At 37.6% G+C, this 22,870-nt stretch overlaps 1 protein-coding gene across 2 annotated transcripts in view; it reads right to left on the bottom strand.

Moving 5' to 3' along the window:
* Window positions 1–22,870, bottom strand: part of TTC7A (tetratricopeptide repeat domain 7A) — a 177,810-nt gene that overhangs the window by 68,281 nt on the left and 86,659 nt on the right. For both annotated transcript variants that reach the window (XM_034427621.3, XM_034427623.3), the window contains exon 16: window positions 1,384–1,500. In XM_034427621.3, the coding sequence (XP_034283512.1) occupies window positions 1,384–1,500 (117 nt within the window). The remainder of the gene's footprint in view (window positions 1–1,383; window positions 1,501–22,870) is intronic.

Below are 22,870 nucleotides of genomic sequence, written 5' to 3'. Positions count from 1 at the left end.
CTTTTTGTCATCAGGACAGCTAGATAGTCAGTATGAAGCACTTCCTCCCTTCCTTCCCAGCTGCTATTCTACTGCAAGTCCATCTCTTTACTGAGTAACTAGGGCTCATTCCGCTCCCATTCCTTGGTATGTTAAATCAAGCTGACCTGGTTTTTGAGCAGATACTATACTGATTGACAATAGAACCGGGAATGGGTAGTATAGGAAACTCTCCCTCTTCTTAATTAGGTTGTGGTCACTAAAATAATCTCCATCCCTTCAGGAAGCTGTGATTGGGCTGCAAGCCAGCGGCAAAGTCACTCTGAAGACAATCAGCTTGGTTTCTTGAAAACATTTAAGGCTGCTAAGATGATCTTGTTTCTGGAATCTATTCCTTGTTACAGTCAATATTGACTCATTTCCATAATGATGTCACTACTGTTAATGGAATCACTATTTATGTCTGATCTCCTACAGTAATTGTATTATAGATTAAAGGTGTGATACTCTCGCATGATGGACTAGTACAGAGATCTTCAAACTTGGCAGCTTTAAGACTTGTGGACTTCAACTTCCAGAATTCTCCAGCCAGCTATGCTGGCTGGAGAATTCTGGGAGGGCAACAAGTCTTAAAGCTGCCAAGTTTGGGGACCCCTGGACTAGTACTTCACACACACAATTACAAACAAATGCTGGCTTGCCTAGACTTTTTGAAGCAGTGGAATCTCTACTTTTTAATTTGTTCAAGGGGTGAATGATAATATACACAAGCCTGTTGATGACATAGAATCATTCAGAATCGAAACACTGATGAAGGATGTGAAGAGCTCCTACATTATATCCCCAAAATTGGTTGAATGTGCTTTAAAGTCAATACAATAATGACTGTATGGAGAAACGTAATAACTTATGAAAATATGGAGAGAGAGAAGTTTGTCTCCTCCTGTCATAATGTTAAAATTCAGCCATTGAAACTAAAAGAGGAATGATTCAGGATCAGTGAAAGGAAATATTTTGCAAAGTTTAGACTAGAGACCAATTTAAGTCTCTTTAAATAAACAATTCCATGGATTATAGGCTCATCAGTGGTTACTGTTCCTAATAGTTGAATATTGTCTCCTGAATCACAGCATTCCTTACATATCAGTCACTGAGGAGTGATAGTAGAATACTATTGCCCTCTGTCCTTGCTTGTAAACTCCTTGCATGTTCTGGCTGACCACTGTGTTACACAGAATGCTAGATTAGCAAGCAGTGGCTTGATTCAATATGGCTCACATTTTGCAGCTGTTCATGAAATGTTGGGTATGAAACTACACTAGGCTTATGAACTCCCATACCCAGACAACCCTTTCTGCATCTCCATTTAAAGGAAATCCAGTTTCAATTTAAAGAAAAGCCTACCTTTGCTGCGAAACATTATAGAACATCTGCCACTGATGCAACATATGTCTACAGGTCACTAAAGCCTCTTCCGGTCCTTTATGTATTAATTCCAGTTTTATTTTTGTGAAGAGTAAACTGCAATAAAAATATACAGACATATAAATAGCAAATAATATTTAGGTGTACAGATAAACACAACATGATAAACATAATTTCCATTTGTAGAGAGATAATGTTTGACAACCAAAATTAAGCCATTTTCATATTTTCATATAATATAAACACACTATGCTTAGGTGATAACTGCTGCCAGCATTACAGCCAAAATGGAGCCTTTAAAAAATATCAGGATTAAAAAGAAAAAAAATCCTAACAGTTAACCAAAAATAAATGTAAATTTGATTCAAATAATTTAGAAAATTCAAATTTGAGGAGAAAACCAGACAGATTGGTAGAAAAAAGTAACTGAAAAAAAGTGAAAAAAAATTCCCCCATCCATGGATATAGATGAGTTAAATGTATGGAATCAATATTATAAAAATGATTACCAATTTGCAAATGGATTCCCTGTGCTTAATTTTTAGTACCATATTAACATTAAAATACTGCTATATTATAGTATGTTCATGCAGTAACATGAAAAACTGAAAAACAAACTTTATAATAGAAATGAAGTTAAAAAACAATCAGGCTGGAAAACATTCTTCAATCCCCAAATCTAAAAATGTTGATAACTTATATTTTTTTTAAAAAAAATAATTTTAGTTAAAAGAAGATTTTACAAAGATTTTAAAAACCATAGAAACATAAATAGTATAGAAAAGATTCTAAAAGGGTAGAAGTGAAGAATTACAAAAAAGCAAGAAAAAAGGTATGCAAAGTAAAACTTTAACTTGGATTTCTAAAGGCATACATTTGTATATATTTAACATCATTATGAAAAATGGAAAAAGATACACTACATTCATAGCTTTTAAACTGATCCTGCCAAAATCTTTATTCCAAGCAAACTTCATTAAGTGAGCATTACAGTGAAAGAAATATAATAATGATAACGGCCAGAATAATCCTAAAGAGATTATTTCCACTATATTATATTAGTGCCATATGTTTTAAGAGGAGAAACTTACAGGGGAATTACTTCAGTTCCTTAATTATTTCAGTTGACCTTTTCATTGGTTTTCTTTGCTCTACAATACCTTTTCAAGGTGTCAGTCAGCATCACTTTTCTTGCACTTTTAGGATCTGAGGCAAATCAGCTAATCTTAATATTGCTCATCATCTAAAGCTACCACTGGGGACCAGATTGAACAAACACATAAAAAGCCTAGTCACAATGTTCCCCTACAACTGTGTCAGATGTATATTTATTTATTAAATTTCTATGCCCCCTTCTCACTAATACAGCAACTCTGGGTGGTTTTTTGCTTCACTTATAATTGTTCTCTCAAAAGACGTATCACGTATGTAAATTAGCACACATATATTTTATGCAAAGCTTTGTCCTTTTGTTGGCAATGTATAATTAGTGGTCCAACTGGTGAATGAAATCCTGGAGCACCTGCTCATGAGTTAGGCTTAGTGGTTCCCCCTACTCACTCACCCCTTCTTGGCCTAGCACAATGCAGTGTCAGCAGAAAATTTAACAAGAGTTTTACGGAGAGTTATGGTTGTGTGAATGTCAAATAAGGTCTTGAACTGAACTTTATTCTATCTGCTGAAATACAGAGCTTGCTGCAAGATATATGGCAAGAAGTAGAATTTAATCCTTAGAGCCATTAAGAAAAATTCCAGCAGAGCTATGTTTAAAATACAAAGCCTTCTATCAAATTCCATTTGGTTACATGAAGGATTACCTCTTTATACCCATGTCCTTGAATAGCAACATCCGTTGATAGAAATAAAATTGTCAGTCAATAAAAGGTTAGTTGAATATATAAGATGAAACTTTCATTGGAAACCAATCCTTCCCACTAAGAAGGGTCTTAAGTTTAATGTCAGAATATCCTTTAAAGGATAAAGTAAATGAAAACCCAAAACAAGAAAATGCATCTTTGTTTTAAAATATTCTTTTTAATATTCCATTGCACCAAAGGTGTTCTTGAAAACAATCAAATCATACATGTGATCTCAATGTTTTTATAGGAATCCCAGGATATTTACTCCCATTTTTTATTTAAATGCCTTCCTGGTCAGATGGGAAGTGCTCAAGTGTTCCAATGTGATTGAGGAAATATATTTGGGCATTTAGCAGTTTAAAGGTTTCCCCTGACTCAAGGGAGTGATACTCATCTCCGATGCTTAGCCGAGGGAGCCTGCATTTTCTGAGATGTTTCCATCATCATGTGAGCAGTATGAAAATGTGGAATGCAGTAACCTTCCTGCTAAAGCACTACCTATTTATCTACTCACATTTGCATGCTTTCGAACTGCTAGGTTGGCAGGAGCTGAGACAAATAATGGGAGCTCACTCCGTTATGCAGCGCTCAGATCTCGATCCAGTGCTGCAGGCTTTCCAGATGACAAGCTGAGCATCTTAACCACTAAGCGATCGCATTATCCCCTTAGTAATCATCACCTTCACCACTATGGCTTAGGACCTGGGTACCTACGAGACCGCCTTCTGCCACCGGTAGCCTCTCACCGGCCAGTACGCTCCCACAGAGAGGGGCTCCTCAGGGTGCCGTCGGTCAAACAGTGTCAACCGGCGGCCCCCAGGGGGAGAGCTTTCTCTGTGGGGGCACCTGCCCTTTGGAACAAGCTCCCCCCGGAGATACGGAGGATCCCAGATTTACGCACTTTCCACCGTGCCCTCAACATTTTTTATTCCAACAAGCTGGGCTGGCCTAACTCTTTTTAATTTTAATTTTAATTTGCTTTTAAAAAAGGGGTGTTTTAATTAGTATGGGCCAAATTTGTTTAATATGTTTTAAATTGTTTTTTAAATTTTATATTGTATGTGTTTTATCTTTGGCTGTTCACCGCCCTGAGTCCTTTGGGAGAAGGGCGGTATATAAATCCAAATAAACCTAAACCTAAACCTAAACCATTACAAAACTTTTCAGGTTTCACAAATGCATTAATGCATTAATGCGCGGGTTGTAATGGGAGTGTCCTGACACTCCCATGTTACACCCCTCCTGCACGACTTACATTAGTTACAGGTTGCCCTTCGGGTGAGGTTCAAGGTGCTGGTTATCACCTACAAAGCCCTTCATGGCCTAGGCCCAGGATATTTGTCGGATCCCCTGCAGCCAGCAACAATCCCCAATCGCCCGGTGCGTTCCCACAGACAGGGCCTCCTCAGGGTGCCATCGGCCAGACAATGTCGGCTGGCGACCTCCAGGGGGAGAGCTTTCTCTGTGGGCGCTCCCACCCTTTGGAACCAACTTCCTTTGGAGCTCCGAATGGCCCCTGACCTTCACTCATTCCGCCGCGATTTGAAGACCTGGTTGTTCCGCAGCCTGGACTGATTGGGGGAGGGGGGTGTTAATGAATTTTAAATTGTTTTAAATCGGAACTTTAATTTTATATCGCTTTTAATGAGGAAGGAATTATGCATTTTTACTGTTGTGAGCCGTCCTGAGTCCTCGGAGATAGGGCGGCATATAAATTGCATTAAATAAATAAATAAATAAATAAATAAATAAATAAATAAATAAATAAATAAATATCCAGCACAAATTGTGCACATCCATTAAATATGAACAGAGAGTTCTTGCTCCTGAGTGAAATTCTCCCATTTATTAAAACTGTGCCATGAACACTTGAAAAGCAGCATCCTTCACAGAATTTCAGTGTTCAAGGATTCCTATCCACATTCCCCAGTATTCAAAATAAAGGACGGTATTCTTTTTCCTATTGGCTGCATGAAAACAGCCATTTTTATTAAGCCTGTTGAGGGGATTTTGGGAAAGGTAGGGATGTGAGAGGAGAAGAATCTCTGGAATATATGTACATTTAAATGTGATGCAGGCAGGCCAAATGGAAGCACTTGCACATGTTTGGCCACCTACCTCCAAGTCCCACAATCCATGGAGCTCAGGGGCGGATTTCAAAACCCGTCACTATCAGTTTGCTCGTGGGCGCGCATGTGCTCTCTCTTGCACATGATCCTTCTGCACATGCGCAGAGGTGTCTGGGCAGGTGGGCGGAGCCTCCCACCGCAGCTACCAGTTCGCTCAAACCGGGACGAACCGGTAGCAACCCACCACTGGTGCAGCTCTTGAGACAAAAAATTACCCATCTCTTGCTCAATGTGAAAAAGAAAAGATGAATGTAAAGACTCCCTCAAGATAAACTTGACTCCTGTAACTCCTTGTAGTTTCCTTGGTAAGAATACAAAGGGGTTAGCATTGCCTTCTTTCAGGATACACTTCCTAATCTAGCATATAGCCCTGGGATTCCTCAGAGTTTCCCATTCAAGTACCAACCAAGTCCAACCCTACTTAGCTTTTTAAAGATCACTCAAGTTTAGCTCTATGCTGCCACCTGCTGTACCAAAACAATAAAGGTGTGCAATTGCTTGAACAATTCTAAAGCTGATTCATGGGCCAGTTATTCTTTTTTTCTACACAGTTTATTTTGCAAAGTTCTTATGAAGATAAATAGCGATAAAATAAGATAGCACAAAAAGATATGATCATCCCATTTCTCCACTGTCCTCCAGAATGCCGGATGAATAATTCAGGGTGCACTGCAGGAGACTTCAATATTATTTTCTTAAGTACAAGCAGGCAGACAGTATAACTGAGAATTAATGTTTTAAAGTCTGTATACAAAGAATAGATTATTTGTCATAGCCTCTCAAAATGCTTCACTGTATTTGTCTTGTGTAAACAATAAAATACTTTTTTTTCTTATCTGACATTATGCCACCGATGGAAACTTCTGAGCTAAGTTTTTTAGTCCGCTGACATGAGTCATCATGGTCAGATCAATTTCCTCATGACCTCTTAAGGGAGCCTTATGCCTAAAATCTGAAGGTGGAGGCTGGGATTTGAAGCACTGTAAGGTAGTAGCAGACATGAATGTTGTACCTTCTCTGTAGCTTCAACGGATAGATTATGTTGAGTAATTTGGGTGGAAATGATAGCTATTATTTTAGTTAAGGGAACCAGACTCAGAGAAGCCATTTAAGTGAATAAGTTACAGCAGGGTTAAGAGGATCTGGGCTCGATTCTTAATCAGTGGCGATATTCAGGTCACTTGACATGCAACATTTGTGCTACTTCTAGAACATCTCTGCATTTACAGTCACATAATGCATTGCCATGGAGCTGTGTTCTCCACAATATAGGAGGAATTCACACCAGCACAGTTCTGCAGCAGAAATACTGGAGTTTGGAAGCAGCCAGTATCCTACTGGTGTGAAGTCTTGCCTTGTCCTGCCTCCAAGCTCTTTAGTTTCCCACATCCCCACTGGAATTAAGGTCCTTTAGCACTTACTGTGCTGGGCTTCTAAAATGCCCACCTTGGAGTGGCCTTTTTTCTTCTTAATTGGACTAAGTTAGGACAATGAAAGAGAACAGCTTCCTGGTTGTTTGTTGACCAGCTGGTTAACCTAGTATCCTTTCTATTAGTTGCAAATATGATGCCAATCCTGTCGTGTAAAGTTTATTTTGTTTTCTGTGGTGAATAAGAAAACCACCATAGAGCGGCAGTGTATTCTGGCCTCGCTCCCAAATACTCAAAATTTGTAAAAATGGATTAACAGTAAGGTGAAGGCCTACTCTTTTACATCAAAAGTCATACTGAAGTGATGGTGCTATGCATATGTTTCGTTTCAAATATGAAGCTTGTGGTTATATAGATTTTATTTCCATCATACAACCTCCCATCTTTTAATATTTACTTCCTTAGCTCCTTTTCACCTGTTTTGGTACATTCAGGGATTGCAGTCAGAGAAAGAAAAAAGGCTCCATTAAAGGAGGATATCTGTATCTCAGCGTTGAAATGAGGTGTTCTTGGTGTTCTTTGAGCTTGGTTGTTTTCTGCAGACGTTCCACTATAGCAATAGCACTTAGACTTATATACCGCTTCACACTGCTTCACAGCCCTCTCTAAGCGGTTACAGAGTCAGCATATTGCCCCCAACAATCTGGATCCTTCTTTTACTGACCTCGGAAGAATGGAAGGCTGAGTCAACTTTAGCCTGGTGAGACCCAAACTGCCGGCAGGCGGTGATCAACAGAAGTAGCCTGCAGTACTGCACTAACCATTGCGCCACTGCGGCTAATGCATACTAGGCAATATCATCAGTGTTAGTCAGTGCTATCACTGATGATGTTAACTAGTGTGACTAAGGAAAAATCTTTAAGAAAATAGCCAAGCTCAGAGAGAAATGGTTGTATATGTGGAAATTCTCATTTCTGTTTAATTATTAAAGATACATGAGACCTGATTTACAGTATACAGCATAGAATCACCCTGCTGAAATCCCCTTCTAAATACATTTTCTGCAAGCAAAACTAAAAGGCACTGTGTTGTTCTTTCAACCTATTCAAAATAATATTGACTGTCAGCCTTGACAGAGGTTTCTTTGAGGGCAAGTTGGCTTCAAAGGGCGGAGCTGAAACTGACTTAATTAGGAATTTTTGGAATTCCTAATTCTACACAGCCTTTCAGTTTTCTTTAAATGTATATACTAGACACAAAGTAACAGTACTAAGCCTGCTTTTTTCACCTTGTTTTTGAAAGCAAGCCTACTTTTTAATGCCCCACAAAACACTCCTTTACTTCATATATATATCCTGACGAAGTGAACAAGGAGAACCTTGTGGACACCCAGCAATATCACTCAGAGGGAAACTGCAGAGCAGGGCTGGTTTTCCATTCCTCCTGGATTATAAAGGCAACTTGCCAGATGCCCGAATGGAAATCTGGATCTAGTCTTCAAAAATCAATGAGGGAGCACAACACCTTCTGAAGGGAGGAACCACAGTGAATTTACATTATGAATCATTCATACTTTAACATTTTGGTTTTCTGTTCAAGTGGGATTTATAACAAAATACGGAGCGTATTCTCTAGTCTCAAAAATCCTCCTGCTCCCAATTCCACTTAGCCATTTACTCGAAATAGGGCTCTTCTTTCTCTTTCTAGTAGGTGCGTAAGTTCAGTGTTGGAAACACTAAAAAGTGGAATCTGGAAAAGGGTACAGAAACCATGTAGTTATCTATTATAAACATAGTGAATTCATAAATTGTATTTTCTAAGGGGACAGACCTTTTTGGTAATGTCTCCACTTTTTGAGACAACGCTCCAGAAGTTTTTTGATCCATGGTATGCCTTCATCAAACATTAAAATATTAAATATTAAATATCTTTTTGTTTAAAACTGGCTTTTTCTTAATAAGTATGTTTCATTGCTGCTCATTCTGATTTGTTTGTTTTAGTGCTATTGTGCTAAGCCAGATAGTGATGCTTTGTAGATAATTTATAAGTTTATAAATGTTTAAAAATTCAAAATATTCTGGGTAATAAATTATTTTCTCCATGTTTCTTTATTCTTTTCATTTATTTATTAGACTATTTGCCACCCATCTTGCCTTGAGGCAACTCTGAGCAACTTACAAACATTAACATTATTTTTTCTAATAAGGATAATTTTACATTCAGGTATTCCTCTCTCTCCCCCCCCCTCCCCCACACATCTTTAAAAACTTCTCCTTTAAAAATTCATGTAATCTAAGCAGGCAGATTGTTGCCACAAGGTAGCTTTGTTTATTATTCTTTTGTTAAATTCATGATTATGACTGCTGGAGATAAGAAATGTAGAAAGCCCCCAGAGAAGAGAGAGTGGAAAGCAGACAAAGGGCTTAAGGTTTTTGAAACCAAGGCAGTAATTTAAATGGTAGGAGCTTGTTCAGTTGCTAACCCAGACGGCTAGGAAGCCTCACTTCCAGATCCCTACATCATGTTCCCCAACTTGGCTTGTAGTACTTATAATTTTATCAATATTACTCTGATTTAATCCCAAGATTTCTATAAAAAGCTCTGTTTATAAAAAAAAGTTAGTCTGCTACAATTGCAGGCAAATCTGAAAAAGTATTTTAACTATACAAAATATAATCTAAAACTTCCATGCCACTTATTTATTTATTTATTTTGTCAAGCATATATAAGATAACATATATAAGTATGAACAAGATTATGAATACAGGAAATGGATACGGATAAATAAATTACTTAGGAGATGAGCCAATTTAAGTGGGTATTGGAGGACTCTACTCATGTAGACTTCATAATTTCAACATTCATCACTTTTATTTTCTTCCTGTTCCTCCTCCCAATTATTTTTGCCTATAGAAGAGTATAGGAGAACCTATAAACATAGTTTTTTGCATGTTTGGTTGGTCCCCTTAAATATTTTTGACCATAATTTTAATTTATTTTATGGCTACCCTAATTTACATTATATATTTTATACTAAATATGTTTTGTTCCCGTTTATTTTTTCTCCCAAATAATTTTATTAGGAACTATAAATACACACGCACACAGGATCCAGCTTTGGCAAATATTGGAAATATCAATTTACCTAGAAGTTGAATTTATATACATAAAGTATGCAATGCATTGTGGCCAGGTCAACCAAAATATTCAAAATATTTCTGGAGTTCATTTAAGTATTTAATATGAGAAAGATATATCTCCCTATTTCAAAAATTATGGATAAATATACATACTATATATAACACCAAACCAAGAAAGTGCTTAGGAATTGAGAAATGTTTTCATAATTTAAATGTTTAAAAATATTTTAAGCTTCTGTATTCAATATATCTATTCAAAGAGACATTTGGACAGCTGAAGCTAATCTATTAGGGGAAAAAAATATTACTGATTCAGTTAATAAAAAAATGAGCCAATATATCCTTCATTGTAGGTTTTTCAATGGTTCTTTGTTGGTAGCCAGAATAATTTCCCACACTTCTAAACACCATTACTTCAACAAAAGATGTACTGTGGTTTTCCTTTTTTAATATTTAATAATAATTAAATCAGTTCTCATGTTTTAATAATTTATATGCACTGGATAATTTAGACAAAAAGTCTTACTATTCATTATGAATGCTATTAAGAAATTCATTATTAATGTTTATTAAATGATTTTCCCAATTTCTGGAAAAAAAATCAGTCAAGATCACTAATTGGGCATTACTCCAAAACTTATTACTCCACTGTTTTTACCTATATGTATTAATGCAATATGAAAGGACTGCAATTTAGATCATGTAATTAATCAAGTCATCCTTCAAGCTGAACTCAACTCTTGGTGATTTCAGTCATCTTCATGTAGGGCTCTTGGCATAAGAGCAGAAGTGGTTTGCTGCTGTTGGCATCCTCCATGTTTTTTTGATTTTCCAAACTAATCTAGAGTCTGGCCACTTTTTAATAGTGTCAAGCCCAAGCTCAGTGATGACACAGAAATCCAGTTGATTACATTTCTTTCTTTGCTTACAGCTGATGTACAGGATCTTCCTAAACTAAAGCCATAATCTTCTAAACTATTAGATATACAACAACCTCAACAACACATAAGAAAATAGATACAAACTCAAGGTAAACCACTCCAGACTCGATTGCAGAAAATATGACTTCAGTAACAGAGTAGTCAATACCTGGAATGCACTACTTGACTCTGTAGCTTCTTCCCTAAACCCCCAAAACTTTAACCTTAGACTGTCTACTGTTGACTTCACCCCATTCCTAAGAGGTCTGTAAGGGGAGTGCATAAGTGCACCAGCGTGCCTACTGTCCCTGTTCTAATGTCCCTTTTTACTTGTATCCTTTTCATGTATTCAAATTATGTTTATACTTTTATCTGTTATCTTATATATGCTTGATAAATAAATAAATAAATAAATATATCCAGAGAGATTTTAGGATGTGGTTACCCTGAACCTCTTCTTCCCTTCACCATCCAGTTTGGGATTGCTCAGGCTCTTATTGTGGACTTTTGGGTGGGAAAGCTCTGTGGTGCCAAAATTCCTCTCTCCCTTCTCCAGGTGAACATCTCATCACCGATAGTCTTCCATCTAAATAGTAACTGGAACTAATTCCTATTTAGTTTATTTGAGATCAGCCTGAGTCAACTAGTCATTGTAATATTATCTATGGTATATTTTTACAATTGGAGTCTCATGACTTCAGGAAATAGATTTCGAAGTAATTCTCTAACACAGAAAATTGCTTGTATTAAACTAATGTATTCCTATGCTTAAAAAATGAATTATCAAAGAAAGGACGAAGAGGAGTTAAGTCAGGAGTCAAACATTGTTGAAATCACAGCTATTAATTTCTTACTACTTGGAAAATATTTTCATACAGTCTGATCCTAACTCATTGCACTCATGAACATTTTTGAGTTGTATTAATATCAATTGTCTCAACTGAAAAACATTTAAGTGATGTTTTAGATTTGGTATGTCTAAACCTTAATTATACTTTTGTTTCTATTGTAAAGTTTATCAAATCTTCAGTTTTTTTAATAATTATATGTAAATGAAGACATAATTCTTTTCCATACACAAAACCAAATAGAAAGTAATACAATTGAAAGTGACTGGAAAAAAACTAGATTTTTTTGGAAGAATAATTATATGTCATGCCTATTTGGCCAAACAGAGATAATGAAAACTGTTGCCAGGTCTTAATAGGTGCAAAACTTTATGATAATTGTTAATAATTATATAAATCCCACATGTGAAGTCCCATTATCCTAAAGCTATTTTTCCCCCAATATTATTTAAAATGGCAGTTTAACAAAGTTAACTTTTAAACTTGCCACTGCATCAAAGGTGTTCAATTTGAACTATAATTGAAGCAAGTTTTTCTTTATTTAGAAGTACAAGAAATATGAAATGGTCTGTAAACAGATGAAATACATGATGTTCTGATTTTTAAGAATCTGAATATTTCCTCTCCTCCCCCCCTCCATTTTCTATGTTAATAGTTCATATTAACATAAAAACATCCTGTGTGAATCTTGATGCACTCTGGGTAGTTTTCTTGCAGGTGTTTCATTACTAAACTAGATAACATCTTCAATGCTAGATGGAGTGGAGTTTGGTCTGTTTATATACAGTGGCTTGCCATGTCTGTGTTGGTGGGAATATTGTTTTGTTCTTCATAGTTGCTTGATTATCAATATCAAACCTATTGCAAATAGAAAATCAGCACATATACTGTAGATCTGTACAGACAGATATACTAAGATATGGGTTATGCTATCTATTACTACTGATATACTATTGCCAGATTTTTCCAGCCTTAAGGGATTCTTCAGAACTGTAGATTTCATTCCACACAATTCCTTGTAATGGCTAGGTAATACTAAAAAAAGGGCAGAAAAGTTATGGTTATATAAACCGGTAAGTAAGATTAGCAAACAAAAAAAAAAGTTTGATAATATAATGTCTGAAATAGCCTGTAGCTCCATCTTCTCCCACAATAAGAATAAAATATTACTGTTATGTCCCTGTTATTCATTCATTCATTCATTCATTCATATTAGACCACCCATTTCCCTAGAAGAAGGGGCTCTGGGCGGTATACATCATAATCTGCATATAAAACAGCATATAAAATTAACAATAAAGTATTAAGATTAATTTAGGATTAATTTTTTTAAATATTATAAGATTATAACATTATAAAATGTCACAGAAATTAAAATCAGAATTCCACGATGGACATTTAATATTGGTTAATAAGGTGGAGAGAAGGCTCTCATGGCACCAGCCAGCCCCCCATGAAAGGCCATAGAGTCAGGTTTTGATCCCTTTACAGAAGGCCAGGAGAGTGGGGGCCTGCCTCATCCTTGGGGGGAGGATGTTCCATATTATGGGGGCAGCAACAGAGAAGGCTGATTTCCTAGACTCCACCAGTTGAAATTCTTCTAACTGACAGAGTTTGCAGCATACCCTCCTGCCTGCAAAGCCAGTTCTGTAGGTGGCCTGGCCAATGCCATCTTGGGCTTTATAAGTGGTGACCAATACCTTCAATTGGACCCAGAAGCAAACTGACAGCCAATGCAGTTCGCAGATCAAGGACACCCAATGTAGCTCCTGTGACAACACTTATTTACTGGAATCTAATTTTTATATAATATTTGTGTATCTGTTATATTCTACCTTTTATTATTATAATATATGTGAAAGTATATGAGTATTCATGTATTTAAAACCTCTGGACAAGATGTGCAATATACATTTATACAACAAAACACCCCACAGAAGCCAGAAGATTGTTAAAAAACATTGTGTAAGGTTCAGTGGCACTGGAATATATCACATCTGTAACTTGAAGGTAACTAATAGGGATGCATACTTCAGACTCTCAAGCTCTTATTCTTGTTGGAAATGTCCCTTCATTAGTTGAAAACTTTGTTTTGTTGCTATAGCTACTTTCTTTACAAGTGGCCTTGACTAAGGCAAGAGGTATTTGTTATACATAAAATAAAAATGTATTTAGTTTCAGCTGTAGGGAGTTAAAATTAAAGGCATGAGAACAGCCTTGTTGGATCAAACATCTTTTTGTCATGCAGAAGCCAACCAGGGCCTGATACAAAATTTACATGCAAGACCTAATAGTCACAGAACAGAGATTACCCTGAGATTAGATTTAGAAGAGCATATGACGGCCATGGCCAGGGGGGCCTTTTATCAGGTTCGCCTGATTCGCCAGTTGCAGCCCTTTCTGGATCGGGACGCCCTGCGCACGGTCACTCATGCCCTTGTTACTTCCCGGTTGGACTATTGTAATGCTCTCTACATGGGGCTCCCCTTGAAGAGCACTCGGAGGCTCCAACTGGTCCAGAATGCGGCCGCGCGGGTGGTTATGGGCGCAACCCGTTATGCCCATGTGACACCCCTCCTGCGCGAGCTGCACTGGCTCCCCGTGGTCTTCCGGGTGCGATTCAAGGTGTTGGTTACCACCTTTAAAGCGCTCCATGGCATAGGACCCGGATACCTCCGAGACCGTCTTCTGCCACCAATAGCCTCCCACCGACCAGTTCGTTCCCACAGAGAGGGTCTCCTCAGGGTGCCATCAGCCAAGTTATGTCGGCTGGCGACGCCCAGGGGGAGGGCCTTCTCTGTGGGAGCCCTAGCCCTGTGGAATGAACTGCCCCCGGAAATTCGTAAGATCTCCGACCTCCGGGTGTTTCGCTGCACATTGAAGACCCTGTTGTTCCGCCAGGCCGGACTATCAACACAATAGTTTTAAATTGGGGTATTTAAATTTATTGGGGTTTTAAATTTGAGCCACTTATTTAATTATTTTAAATTTTATATCATTGTTTTGTCTGTGTTTTTAAATAGGCTGTACACCGCCCTGAGTGCTTCGGGAGAAGGGCGGTATAGAAATAAAATTATTATTATTATTATTATTATTATTATTATTATTATTATTATTATTATTATTATTGTTATTGTTATTGTTGTTGTTGTTGTTGTTGTTGTTGTTGTTGTTGTTGTTGTTAGAAATGAAAGACAGTATGAGAAGTAGCTATAGATAGACTTCCATTTCATTATTTGGTCTAATCCCCTTTTAAAGCTGTGCAAATTAGCAACTATTACTACATTAATCTATCACTTCAACCTTTTCCTGTTAATCTTTTAAAGAATGCCACACCTTTGAAAATGGCATAGATGCATTTTATATTTCCTACAACGTACTAAGTAGTTTTTATTTTTAATGAAATCTATCCATTGGTCTCTAAAGTTCAATACTGTGAAGAGTGATCTGGAAATGGCTCTCTATAACTTCTGGGGGGTATTTCTACTTCTCATCCACAGTCAAATTGGGCAGGTTCCACCCCCTGCCGAATTTCTGGAAGGGAGAGACTAGGAGGATTTTAAGGGGGAGGGAATGAGTGCTTTAGCTTTTGCTCTAAAAACAACCCCCCCAAATTAGTCTGCTTTTAATCCTTGCATCACCCACTTTGGATTATGTCTCTTAAAATATTGCACAAGGCCATCGTTAAAACAGTAAATGCACACTGCAGCTACATCATACATCAAGGTCTGACTCAGGGAAAGTAATTCCCAAAGGGATAGTTGCATTACTTGTCACAGTAAAAATAACTAAGTGTCTTCTGGTACTTTAAAGACTAACATGGGTTTAATACTTTAAGATTTAAGATTTATAGGCCATGGAAACTCATGTCATAAAAAAATTGTCAGTCTGGAAAGTGCTGTACGGCTCTTTGTCAACACAAATCGATATATAAAAACTTGTGTTTACTTGGAAGTCAGTTCAACTATATACTAAAAGTGATTTCTGAGAACCACAGCCAATGTTTTCAGGCATCAAGATGGTGGTGTTATGCAAGTATTTTTAAAGCCTCCTTCAGTCTAAAAACCAGAATCATTAGAAGCTGAATTTGAGTCTGTGTTTGTTCAGGTGTGTCTATGTGGTGAATAGCAAATCCAAATAAATGTTCAACTCCATTCTTTCCTTCTAAGGTCCCAATGACCATCAGAGCCACCATTACAAGGGGCTGCTTGGAAGTGGAGCTGTCCTCAGTGGCTACGAGAACTTTTCTTTCTGAGTGAGGGAAACAGTTATTTTTGACTGGGATGACAGTAGGAGAAGAAAAAGAAATGTCTTTCTGTCCCGTTTTGTTATGTTGATAGGAATTAGTTTGGGGGCTGCCCTGCATTCAGTAATGACTTGTTTAAAAAAAAAAAATCACATGTATAGTTGCTACATATGTCTAGTTTGGTCTTTAGCAATTTGACAAGAACACTGCAAAATTACAGAGCAGTCCTGCTTTTACTTATAGAATCAAAATAAAGTCAATGGTTAAGAATAAAAAATAAATAAAGAAGGCAATCACCATCAACATAACTAGAATGTGTTCTTTGTTTACTGCTTTCATGTGGCATAAAAAATACACTGAGTACATTATGTTTAACCATGGTTTAATCTATCTATCTATCTATCTATCTATCTATCTATCTATCTATCTATCTATCTATCTATCTATAAGCGAAAACCACTCACGCATTAATCACGAAATCTCCAGAACCGTAAAGCCTACGAACTTGAAATTTGCCATGTATGTTCCTCTTGGCTTCTAGGTGCTCACTAAGAAAGGATTTTTCGAAATGACCATCAGAGCATTAGTATTTCCTATATTATTATTAACACGCTCTGATGCTAAGGAGTTGTACTCCCCCTCCCCACCTGAAAAGAAATCTGTTCCAAATGCAAAACACAAGCAGAGGAGTTTCACTTTCAGTTTTACTTTCACAGCAACAAGCAGCTTTACTACAGAACAGTTGAGCTAAGCCACGCCCAGCCTCCCTCCTGTCTCCTTCTTGCTCACACAGCGAATACTGTTTGAGTTTCCAAACACCCTCAACTCTCTCACACACTGACAGGATGCTAGTCAGATGAATACCAATGGATGCTGCAGGCCGGGACATTCTACTCCCCCTCCCCCTCTGTTTCAACTTCCAGTTGCATTATATTAACACACTCTGATGCTACGGAGTTACACATTCTACATTAAGTTTCAGGCTGCAAGTGTCAATTTATCAAGCCCGAGCCCATAGGTTCGTAGCGAAGCACAGGCATCCAGCTAGTTCACACATAATTCTAAACCATAAAGTAGGGTTTATAAATTATTATGTCTGAGTTCGATTTCCAGCCAATTCTAACCTTCAGTTTTACATCAACAATACGTTTTACAGGATTGTCTTATTTCACTTAGAACTTACATAACAAAACTATAGGTTAAATTTTTCAGGTCTATTTTTTTATATGTAGTTTTGGTATTCACTTGCAATATATAAGCTTTACAATAATAAAAGCCTATAGAAGATTGAAAGACTATTGTTAATGTTCACTTGACCACTAGTCTTTTCAAGAACTCTTTAGAGTGATTATTGGAAATTATTGCTCTTGTGTAGGTACCCTTCAGAGCTAATTGAAATAGTAGTAAAATGTGATTCATATAATTGTTTAGCCAAGAGGCTTGGTGTGCATGTGTGTTTCTTGGATTAAACTCTAGCATTCTGTCTAATCTATTCTATGAAAAAAAATCAATATTTTTCTTTATTGTCCTTTATAATGTGTTTATATTCCATATTCACACATACCTTCTTACTTACTTAGTGAGCCTTGGTGGCGCAGTGGTTAGAGTGTAGTACTGCAGGCTACTTCTGCTGACTGCCAGCTGTCTGCAATTTGGCAATTCGAATCTCACCAGGCTCAAGGTTGACTTAGCCTTCCATCCTTCCGAGGTTGGTAAAATGAGGACCCAGATTGTTGGGGGCAATATGCTGACTCTGTAAACTGCTTAGAGAGGACTGTGAAGCACTGTGAAGCAGTATATAAGTCTAAGTGCTATTGCTATTGCTACTTATTATAAAGAATAATGAAGAAATGTGCTGAATTTGAAGTTGGGACTAAGGAAAAACAGTAACTGCATAACGTCTGAGAATATATCTCATCATGTGCTAGTTATGCACCAAAAGCTTCCTACCTCTGTCAAGCTATTGCATGCTGAGAAGGAAAGAAGACATTTACTATAAAGTGTGAACAGGACAGGAGATGTAAGAGACTTTGAAGAGGCTGGAAAAGGAATGAAAGGAAGATTAGACATAGAAGAGGATTTTTTTTTCTTCATTATTTGGTTTATAACTGGCAACTCAGCTCCTGGTGACCAATAGCCTGGAAAGAAGCATTTCAAAATATTTAGTGCAATGTTTTTCAAACTTGGTAATTTTAAGATGTGTGGACCTCAACTGCAAGAATGCCCTAGCCAGCATGCTTAAAGTTTCCATGTTTGAAAAACACTGATTTAGAGAAATTCTGCCTTAATGAACACATTATACAGTAAATGTGGGTTGGAAATTTGTCCAGCAGTTGCCAAGATTTTGTACTTATCCCATGATTACTGTACCACTAGAGATACCTTACTGAAGCCTCTGTAATCCATGCTCCTTGATCTTGCCCAAGTATGGAACTTAACAGAAATGAAATAATTACATGTTCAAGGGAGCTGAGATCTTACAGATAAAAAGTTAGCATAGAAGGGCAGAGATGTTAGACTTTCAATAAATGTCTTTGCTATATTAATGAATCTTTCTCGGTGAACTGACTAGCCATGCCCTCATCATTAGACTTCATGCATTGCCTTTCATTTTGTTTTTTTTATGAAATAATTTTATTAAAAGTTTAATTACAACAAAGAAAAGCAAAGAAAAAATATATTCCTAATTTTAAGGTTTTTAAATCAATTTTTCATCAGTCATGATATTAAGATCATTAACTTTTAAAAGACTATAAACAGAATGCTGGCTGTATAGTTATGTAGGAGAAAATGTGCAGTTCTGTAGTATTTGAGAAGCAGCAGGTGTTCATGTAATTAAACACAGAGTAGTAATACAAATCCACTTGGGAGGAGGCCTTGGGTTGCCCAGGAATGGGTGGTGTTGAGTCCAGCTCACTCACATCACACTCTATAAAAGGGCCCAGAGGAGTCCATTGCCAACATATTTCTCCTGCAGAAATCATATTCTGGTCCTGCAATCATCTGAAGCTGTGAGCAGCACCTAACTTAATAATTCTGTCTTATCCAACCTGTTCAGCCCAAGGGTGCTTCCCTGTTCATATAATCATTCCCTGCTTCCCTGTTCATATAATAATTAAGAAATAAACTGGCACCCAGAAAGCAGGATTATGCCTCTTACTGTTTATAGATACCCCTAAAATAACAACTACATTTTCTGTAGTTTGAATAAGCTACTTGATGCATAATAAGGGATATGATTTACTTCCCACTTGTTTCATATTAGAATGCATATTATTTTAAAAGCCCTATCAAAACCAATATGTCAATAATAATCATAACCCACATCATCATCATAATTAACACCATCAAATAACATTTACATATCCCAGATACTTGGAAAGCATTCAAAAGGTGGATAAAAATGCCAAATCCAGTCTAAAATCTGGCTATGTGACAAAACAACAACAAAAACAACAATAATAACAACCTCTCAATGACATGGTTGTGAGACTTGTGGGTTCTAAAGAAGATATGAGCTATGCAGGAAGTTCAACTACATTGGACAGGTCTCATCAGAGAAACCAGATGAAAACTCTCTCTCTCATAAACAATATGGCGTTGCAATTTACAGAAACCCAAACTGATCAAGGTCAAAAGGATGCACTAGGTGTTGAAATTCCTGGACATCTGGTGACAAATAGGCTACAGGACTCAGGACTATTTGCTGAGCAACAACAGCTAGCAGTTGCAGGACTATTGGAAGAAAAGTTGTTTACCTGTCACAAATATACAAAGATTGAAAACAAAGAAATACAGGTAATCCTCCATTTGCAACAGTTCACTTAGTGATCATTCGAAGTTACAACATAATCCCCCCAAGTACTTACAATACAGTCCCAAAGTTACGAATGTTGCAGCACCATGGCAGTCATTCACTCTTATGAACAACCACACTGCAATATTCGCCGTGCCTAACCTTGCGGGTCACCTTGCAAAGATTTAGTGAGACTTCAGTTTCTTGGCATGGTTCTGTGGTTCAGGCCTACAGTGTGTTAGCAGAGAATGGAGGCTTAAAGTACCGCAAGATCACACGCTCTCATGGCAGAGAGGCTGGAGAGGAGACAGCTCCCTTGATCATCAAGATTTATGTAAGGAAAGTGACCCAGTCGGGCAGGATGGGGGGGGGGAAGCATTAAATATCTCAGTGGGTCGGGGGAGGCCTTGGGTGGTCAGAAGCACTACCCCCCACATGGCTTGCCCCACCCTGAGATACCTCATGCACTTAATGATCCATGCATTCGATTAGCGAATGTGTGGGTGAAAGCAGGGAGTGATCATATTCAAATTACACGATTGACTCCTACCAATCTTCCTGTTACGAATATAGTTGGCAGGCTCCATTACATTCATAATTTGAGGATTACTTGTAATGATCAATTATTACAAATTAGAGGATATCTGAGAAAAATGTACTAATTCTGGAAAGAACATCCACAATGAGAAACAACAGGCCAGCAGATCAACATTGATTTATAATACAAAACAAAGTATTCACAGAAGCAGAATTGGAAGTGCAAAGATCTACCCAGGGCAAAGAAATCAAAGCCTTGCCAGAAGAAGCTCAGACTGTAGAGGTAAACCGGGGGAATCAGCCATAGAAGGAGCCAGCATAATGTCAGAGTATGAATATTCATAAACTGAAATAGGTCAGCCAATGAATAGGCATGGCTCAGCCAATGAAGGCTGTTTAGAAACAGAAACTTAAGCTAGAAGTCTGGGTGTGGCTTAGGTAACTGAGTCTGTGCAGAAGCTTAACTGCTCTGTATAGAAGAGCTTCCTTTGTGTTAAGCTCTGTACTCAGCTCTGAAATGAAACAAGCCTGGGCTTGTCTGCTCTGCTGAAATGAAACTAACTGTTCTCTCCTGCCTTGTGTTTTGCTTGTAACTGTTGAAGAAGAATCTATATTGGTATTGTACATTTATCTTCATATGTATACAAATAAGTTAATGAATCCTGCTGCATCAGTCTGCCGCTGTGTGCTTTCTGGATTTGATTTTTGCAACAAACTCTGACACATAACTATAAATGGTTTTCAATCCCAAATCACTGATTCCTCTGTCTTCTCCCTAAAAAGAATAATTGACAATCCAGACCAGCACAAAATTCACAAAATTAGATTGCTTGCGTTGAAGCTTGTTCAAAAGAAACAATTAGCATGTAGGAAGTTAGCACCCACCCCTTTCCTGGAAGAGTGAAATATTTTAGGAAATATGAAAAAGGCAGAATATTATATTTCCCTGGATGAGAAATATGAGAAGCATATTTTACAGACAAAGCAGCTCCCACCTTCCTGCCCCCCACCCTTTGTCAATGGGCCATTAAGGCCTGGGCCAGTCTATTCTACATAACAAAGATCTGCCTCCTTCAGGCAGAGCCATAGTAGGAATTGCCAAAGATAGGATTAGCCCTCTACACAATAGCAGCAGAGACTCACCACATGTGACCTGGGAAGCACATGTGACCATCAGCCAGCAAGGCCCCCACCCCCTGGGAGTCTGACAACCAATCAGGATACTCTTTCGGGGCCCCAAGAAATGCAGAGCCAGAGAGAGCATAAAAACCCGAGGATTTACTGTATCTGCCCTTTTCTGTTCAGGAACTCAAGCCATGTGATCCTGTCCACCATTAAACCATCTTTCCAAGCAGTCTCCATGTTTCCAGTGTCTGTTTTCCCCACTTGGAGCAGAACCTAGAAGGATGTTTCTTCCAACAAGCAAAAGTATTAAAAGAAGCCAAAATTGTACTATCAATTATAAGTACTAGGTTAATACAAGAAACAAACAACTAATGTACAATATAACTGCATTTATAACTGAATACCTGGAATGCAAAATCAACGAACAAACAAAACAAAAATCAAATAGTGCAGGAAAATAATATAAGTATGCTAAGATTTGATCCAAGCAAGTTAGAACAGATGAAAGAAAAGAAGCTGAAGAAAAGGAAGACCAAATAATACCTGATTGAGAAATATCATCTAGAAACAAGGAAGCACTGGAAATAATAAAGTAGCAAATAACAGCTATTGCCAAGAAAATCAGCAGATACAAAGCTCAAACTGCACACTTTAGCAAAATCTCCAATGTTAGTCAATTTCAGTCAAATCAAAAATGTTTCTACCAACCCATCAATGGAAAGAATACTGTGAACCAGTCAACACTTGACAAAGAAGAAATAGTGCAGTTCTAGGCACATCTATGGGACAACCCAGAGAAATACAACAAGAATAGAGGATGGATAAAGAAGGAGGATAAGAAAAAAAGCTGACATGAAAGAGCAGAAATGGTGAAGAAAAGATCAAGGAAGATCAACATTGGCCTGCAATTTTTCTGGGTGAAGATGAACTACATGGTTTCTGGTTAAAACTTCTGATTGATATACACCCACTTGTTGCCAAGCAATTTAACAACATATTGTAATGAGGTGAAATTGAAGATTGGTTAAGATCAACCTGATAATGAAAGATCCAACAAAAAGGCCAGTACCAGGCAACTACAATTACGGCTTACCCACAACTTTCCAATTGCTAATCAATGTGGTAAGTGATGCAGGCCAACAGCATCTAGTTGAAAATAAACTATTTCCACCTGAGCAGAAAGGAAACTGCACAAAAAGCAGAGGAACAAAAGCTCAGTTCCTAATTGACAAGATGATTCTGGAAAATTGCAAGAGAAGGAAGGCCAACTTGAATACAGCATGGATTGATTACAAGAAGGCATTTGATTCCCTGCCATTTAATTGGATAATCAAGGACCTAGAAATAATAGAACTCTGTAGAAACAGCAGAAGCTTTGTACAAAGATCAGTGGCACAATGGAAGACAAAGTTGCTGGTCAATGGTGATAAACAGGGAAGGGTTAAATCAAGAGAGAAATCTTTCAAGGAAACTCACTCTCACCACTGTTATTGGTC

The sequence above is a fragment of the Pantherophis guttatus genome, chromosome 1, assembly GCF_059756535.1.
Source record: "Pantherophis guttatus breed Tessera chromosome 1, ASM5975653v1, whole genome shotgun sequence".
NCBI lineage: Eukaryota > Metazoa > Chordata > Lepidosauria > Squamata > Colubridae > Pantherophis > Pantherophis guttatus.
This window is presented reverse-complemented; position numbering and strand designations above follow the sequence as displayed.